Here is a 7,511-nt window from a genome sequence, read left to right on the forward strand (position 1 = left end):
AATGTTTGTACAGAAATAAGACTTTACACATGAATTACTGACACCTAAAATGATCAGCAGTCACATCTGAGTTCCTCTCCTGTGTTCACTTAAGCTGTATGTTATAAAACTGTTCTGACTTCCTTTAAATTCTCCAGTCTTTTGCATCTGAACTAGCCAACAATTTTTAAAGCAAACAAACATATATTTATTTGAGATGCACAGACAAAACAGGTAACTTATTAACTTAGACAAATACTGTTTAACTGTAACAAAATGACACATTGTAACACTGTTTTCCCCATTTCGACTGCATAGAAATATAAGGTTGTAGGTCTTTAGAAATGATAAACATAGCCCTTACTACCTTAGATTTCTTAGGCATCAACTTTCCTTCTTCCAACTTTTGATAAAGTTACATGGAAGTTATCTACCTTCGAGTTGCTAGAGTGAATGACTGTTATCTTGCCTGTGATCTCAACTTTTGATAAAATTACACAGAAGCTATCTACGTAGTTTCCAGAGTGAATGCTATCTTACCTGTGATATATTTACAAATCCAGACAGTTTCAAAACTGAAGTAGTTTTATCTGTCATTTTCATTTTGTTTTCATCACTAGAAGCTCCTGTGACAACTTGACCTAGATACAACTTTCCATCAGGCTTCAGTATACGACACAGTTCTGCGAGTGTGTCCGAGTTATGTAGACTTGCACTGGGGTCTAGCAGACCTGATACTGCTACATCAAAAGTTGATGATGGGTGGTTTGCTGAAACCATCAAATCAAACATGACAATTAACAAGAGCTGTCAGTGGACAGCGCGCTCAACTATTCTTAGTGCTTGATAGTATAACATAAGCAATGAGTAAAACTTTAACATTACAATAAGCATATTCTAAGTCGAAAAGGGGCCATAATTCAGTCAAAATGCTTGATAGAGTTGCCTCCTCCTTTTTTACAGACTGGGGTCATGATGGTAAGCAAGTATGCAAAATATGAAAGCAATATCTCAATGGACTTTGAAAATATTTGGGGTGGTACGCAAACTTTAACATTTATTCTAAGTCGAAAAGGGGCCATAGTTCAGTCAAAATGCTTGATAGAGTTGCCTCCTCCTTTTTACAGACTGGGGTCATGATGGTAAATGGTAAATAAGTATGCAAAATATGAAAGCAATATCTCAATGGACTTTAAAAATATTTGGGGTGGTACGCAAATTTTAACATTTATTCTAAGTCGAAAAGGGGCCATAATTCAGTCAAACTGCTTGATAGAGTTGCCTCCTCCTTTTTTACAGAATGGGGTCATGATGGTAAGCAAGTGTGCAAAATATGAAAGCAATATCTCAATGGACTTAAACATTTGTGTGACGCTCACGCCGACGCCAGGGCGAGGAGGATAGCTCACCTATTCTACGAATAGTCGAGCTAAAAATCATCACAATAAACAATCACCAATTAATGTTGCAATAAATCATGGATGTTGGCTGCATATCCAACTGTACTTTCATTTATTATCAATAGAAAGCAATCCAGGGCTTGCAGTGGCCTTGAAAAAATAACAGCATGTGTTTTTAACAATGAAAAAATACACACAAAATGTAGTTGCAAAAACTGAAGAACTGAAGCAGGCTTGCCCACATGTTTCTCATTATAACCAAAAAAAGAAAAAACAACAACAAAGAGTTTTAAATTTTACTTTTTTCAAACTAATATACATACTTGCACTGTCAACAAAACACTGTCTAACATCAACTGCATTGCCTTTTCATGATATTATATTAATACGCAATAATGACAATGGGTGACAAATTGTTATCACTGACAATGCATCCATGTACGCTTTCAATCACCGAATCATCAACCTAGTGTGCAATCTGTTATCATTTCACTTCAATGTTCTACATTATATTACATTATATTATAATAATATGAGTATCTTAAATACCATGTTGTTTGTTGGTTTGTTTTGCTGGGCTTTTAGTCACATAAACACAGTTCAGGTAATTCAGCAAACTTCCATCTTTAAGGTGAAGGAAGAGGTGCCTCTCCTGGCATTATTTCAGACACAGGTGAGAATCTGCGTAGAACCACTGACCATCTGAAAGCCAGCTGGACAGTTGCCTCACAAAAAAGAAATTATTCCAAGTGAGGTGTACACAGACAGCCTTATAGGACAAGTCAATGACCCCAGTGGCAGTAGACCTATTCTGGATCAAAAATTGCAGTTTTACAGTGACACCAGATTTCTCTGCGAGTTCTTGAAGAAATGTCAGAAAGAAACATACCTAGAGCAAGTCTATCAATGTGTTCCATCTGAACTTTACCCGAGCCAAGCCTCTGCTGCAGATCTTTCACTTCTGACTGAAGGTCCTCACTGGGAGATTTACCTGACCATAGCCACAATACAATCTGGCCACCTTTCACATCTATATCTTCCATTCTCTACCTAAAACAATTCAAATAATGTCATTGAATAAATACAGCACAATCAATTTCAATTTCACTATACCCTGTCCACTATATTTGTTGCTTTTTTTTTGTATTCAAATTGAGTGAATCTTAATAAAACTTGAAAACTGTTTCTGAAATTCTCTCAAACTAGCTGTCACCTGAAGCGATTAAATTATCAATACATGCTGAGTTCCAATAACTTTTCAATAGAGAAATATAAGAAGAATTACATAAAAAAATTCTAAGAAAATTTATTCTTGTGCATCAATGTTTACTTTTTTCCAGGTAGATTTGGGGCTGAAGGTAGACCCCAATGGCAAATAGCATGTTTTCCCCAATTTCAAAGCTAAAACTCCCAAAGTTAAAGATTTAAAAAAAAATTTCATTCAAGAGTACAAATGAAATCATGAAATATGAATTGACTCTTGCCCTGTCGCCAATATTGGGTTTTTTCGAGAATTTATTTTTACAACAGTCTAATTAATCAGTGTGAATTCACATAACTTGATCAATTAAATTTATTACAGATATATATATATACTGTGACAAATCTGACAGCATACAGCGTATAAGCATTCATACTGATTACCGGGCCCCTACTAGACTTTTCACCTCCTAGACGTTTCTCCCATAAACTTTTCACCTCCTGGTTGTTTCACCCCTATTGTTGTTTTTGTTTTATTTACCCTCGCTTCCAGCTGTTGCCATATGGGCGAGCATTTTCTAAGTTTTTTTCTTCTCAAGTTAGGTTATCTAATGTTGATGTTTGTTTAAAGTTGATTTTGCCTCACCAGAAGGTGTTCTAAAGTTATTGTCGTGCTCGGATCATCTCACGGTATAATCAAATTGACCGACTTTTGATGAAAAATTACATCATTTCTGGATTATATGTGCCCTCAGCTGTTCTTGAATGCTAAAATGTTATGCCCCATGAAACCCCATGCCGTCAAAGATACCGACGACATCAGTCTATCCTGCTCACCATCGCTGGTCCAAGATGCACACAAACCACCAAGGCCAGATATGCCGAAACACCGCCAGTCTTCACACCATTACATGTATGTCACAACTTTTCATCAACACCAGCCGATAGCACAGTGGCTCTCGCCAATAAGAACAGATAAAATGCCAGATGACATCGACTCGGTGACATCAACTGAGGAATGTGAATCCAGGTGCCCCTATAACTGGATGCAGAGTTGACAGAATTAGCTTGGCGAGGTGAGTTTCCTTCGGCAACTGGAACCCTTTTTACTGCCAATGCCGCTGATGTTTGTCATGTATCGCTAACTAGGTCAGGCGTGACCCAGTTAGTGATATATATTCCCTCAAATGACCTAACGTCTCAGCAGCTCTGGTGAAGTTTCACCCCTAGCTGTTTCACCTCCTGTTTAATATATTGATTTAGCAGTTGTTAAATGTTCTATTGTTATACTTGATTGATCTCTGATAAAGGTAGGTGATGAGCAGTCTCAAAGATAAAAGAAGTATAACAAGCACATACTTAATCAACATATTCAGCAACTTTATTATTATTTGGAATAAAAAAATAGTTTTGATTAAGTTAAAGTTATTACTTCTGAATATAGAATTTATAGAAGAAAAAACGAAACAAACCTTATTTCAATGAATGTTAAATTTGAAATGCCAAAATTTTGCAGGATGGGTTGGGGAGTGGGTACATGTACTCAGCTGCAGCATTAATTTATAATATATTTATTGAAATAATTATAAAAAATATCAAGATTAATCTGATTATGATGTTACTTCGATGAAGTTATGGTCTGAAAGGAAAAAAACATACCATAATTTAAAGTGGAATCAGGGGATTTTTTTTTACCAAGAGTAGAAGGGGCCCAGACCTGTTTGGCAACAGGGAACAAAAAATCTGATGTAAAGTAAATTTTGGGGGAAACTGCATGATTTCAAAGAATTTTTCTGAGGGGAAGGGCCCTATTATAGAAGGGGAAAAAAACCTTGGAATGGAGTAAATATAATTATTGTAATTTGATAATTGCTTAATGCTGTAATTGACATGTATGACATTATTTACAGTTTTCATATTTTTAATTGTTTATTCCAATTCGTTTATTTACAGACTGACATGAGGGAACTACACATCTACTGTTGGAACTACACATCAAACACTTTGCAGCAAACTGACCCTTTAATTAATCATGATATATGTGATAATTGGATTAAATTATTCCTTTGATTATGTACCCATGTTACTAAACATCCATATTTGTACTTAGGTGTGATAAATAGTTTATTCATAAATGTTTACATCAATCAAATGTATGTTTCTAATTTTAGCATGAAATTATGTCATTAAACTAATTATATTTGTGCTGTTAATTTTATTATTATTGTTGTTTTAAAAACTGAAAATAATAAAATGTTTAAATTTATTAATTAACATAATAGTTTTGATACATACTGTAACTCTGCCATTTAAATGCATTTTTTTTTTTAAAATGACAATCTGTTAAATTTATCTACAAAGGCGTATTCCCCATAAATCAACTAACATTACATAACATAAATGCATGTTTATAGCTGTTGTGATAGAAGGTTTATAGGCCACTTCCAACAGCCGTGCTGTTGGGTTAACTTTTCAGCAACATGGTTAGAGTGTCCGCCTACAGATCACGAAGTCCGGGGTTTGAGCCCTAGTGGGGACCTTTGTATTTTCTCTCTCAGGGTTTACTTTAAATGGTGACAAGGACGTTTGGCGGACTCATGCAGTGAGCATGGAGGGTCATTCTGGAGAGCATGTGAGTTCTGAAAAGTAAAGGGGGAGAAGTGTAGTGAAAGAAGGTTTATAGGCTGCTACCAACAGCCTTGCTATTGGGTTTAAAACCCTTTAGCGAAGTGGTTAGAGTGTCCGCCTATGGACCACAAGGTATGAGCCCCAGTAGGTACCTTGTTATTTTCTCTCCCAGGGTTTACTTTATTTTAAAGTTTATAGCCATTCTTATTATTGAAACCTCCTCTTTTTAATCATTTAATCTTAAAACTTCAACTTAAATAAATCATACTATTCATATCGGGGGTGAAACAACTGGAGTTTTGGGGGATGAAACAACTAGGGCTGAAACATCAAAGGGATGAAATGTCTGGTATTCTACTAGACAGCCCTAGTCCAAATAATGATAGGACCTTTCGGGACAGCGTGACAACTTTTGAATGTCGCTGTCTCCGTCACGTCCAAACTTCTCCTGCATATTTCTGTTAGGAAATCCCCAATTAAAATCCGTTGGGAACATTTTCTGGTACATGTACAATACATTTGTAATGATTGCATCTCTGATAATGAATTTATGTTGACATTAAAGCATAAACTGGCCTCGCTGACATAATAACAGACATTTTATGAATGTATATTTTGTGTTTTACCTTTTATTTAGTGTCATATCGGTAGTTTTCTGTTATTGAAACAAGCATGACAAGTGTTAGGGTAAGTATCTCTTCGCACCTGTAACATATTTTCGAAGATTTATGTCTCTTATTTAAAGTTATGGATTAAATTCAACCCATATGAAGTTTCTACATGAATATTACTGTAATGTTTAATTTATTAAAGCAAGTAAGTCTGACCAGTGTATTATGACTTATTTGGATTTTTTAAAAGTCTTTGTTTTCCTAAGGGAAGTGTCTAGGGGTACGGATCCGTACCTCTAGCATCAGATTCTAGAGGTACGGATCCGTACCTCTAGACAAGCCTGTTAGGGGTTTTCTAGGGGTACGGACCTCCATTTTTCTAAAGATTAAGGGTAATATTTACATTTTCCAATAAGAAATAAGACTTCATCAGTATTCACGAGGATTCAAATTGGCAGAAAAAGATTAAACAAAATAATGTTACAGTGAAAAAAAAACAACTATTTTTAAATGACAATTAACCCTTAGGGTATTTATGTTTTCCACACATTTGGTAGCTGTTACAAGATATAAGGGACGCTTTCACAAACAGTTTCTTTTACTTAATGTTGGTTAATTGATTATTAAACAATCAGGTCCATGCCGATTATTATTATTTCCTGTTAAATAACAAAATAAATAGGTGAATATTATTATTATTATTATGTCTAAGTTATTTTTTTCTGCTGAATTTCAAATATAATTCATTTAAGGGTAAGATTCATTCATTAATCTGTTATCAACAGTTTATTTTACAATAAACTAATCGGCACGGAACAGTGTATTTATTTGGAGTTCCTCAGTTAGTTAGGTTTTGAAAGAAAATGTAAACAATCGGGCAAACCATTTAGATCAATGTTTTCCAGTGAGTACTGGTTAAGCCTTATTTGTTAATGTTATTTCATTTTCAAAAAAAAAATTAAGATGAAAATAACCCTAAATCTCTATAAAAAGGAGGTCCATATCCCTAGAAAACCCCTAACAGGCTTGTCTAGACATACAGACCTAGACACTTCCTTTCCTATGACAGGCGTAGCCACTACCTTTCTTTTTCACACTGTATTAAAACTATGGGACAACTATTTGGTCCTTAAGCTTTGCTAGGTTTAGTATTTTAAAACTTTGGTTATTATTTCGCTACTACCAAAAACATGGCAAAACTTAGTTGCCCTATAAACTGACCCCGTCCTATAATCCGAATTATATAGCTATCCGAATACTATATTACACATCCTTTTTAAAATGTGTGATTTTGGGAAAGCAAAACTTATTGATAGTCGTATTCGACAAAAGGATGTTTAAAGTTACTCATTACCGACATATCTAAATTCTTCTTCCATGTCTACTCTACCTTTAAAGTGACTTTCGAAAATTGAGTTGAAAAATTCGTTCGTTCGTCTCACCACCGGAAGCACCTTGACCGCTAAATTCTGTCGCGGAAAGTACCAAATAAAATGTTTATTCGCGAAATGGACAACGTAATATCTTTACACCTGCCTAATTTATTCATCATCAAAATAAAATCAAATCAAATCAAAATTTATTTATTGTCGAAGAGATTTCAATAAGTTAGCATAAGCTATGCATAGCTTTTTACCGACATTTAAACATAGGTTACAAATATATATAATAAAATAATTTTTAGAAGCGGCTA

General features: G+C 34.7%; 1 protein-coding gene across 1 annotated transcript; it reads right to left on the reverse strand.

The window, feature by feature from the left end:
* Window positions 1–519: 519 nt before the first annotated feature.
* LOC128554277 (anamorsin-like) lies at window positions 520–7,269 on the reverse strand (the record flags this gene model as incomplete). The annotated part of the gene is made up of 3 exons (XM_053535535.1): window positions 7,209–7,269; window positions 2,269–2,429; window positions 520–749 (listed from the first exon to the last, which is right to left on the reverse strand). Coding segments are annotated over exons 2-3 (384 nt in total), but the record flags the coding sequence as incomplete, so codon positions are not given.
* Between the last annotated feature and the right edge of the window lie 242 nt (window positions 7,270–7,511).

Source organism: Mercenaria mercenaria, unplaced genomic scaffold (genome assembly GCF_021730395.1).
Source record: "Mercenaria mercenaria strain notata unplaced genomic scaffold, MADL_Memer_1 contig_4897, whole genome shotgun sequence".
Lineage (NCBI taxonomy): Eukaryota > Metazoa > Mollusca > Bivalvia > Venerida > Veneridae > Mercenaria > Mercenaria mercenaria.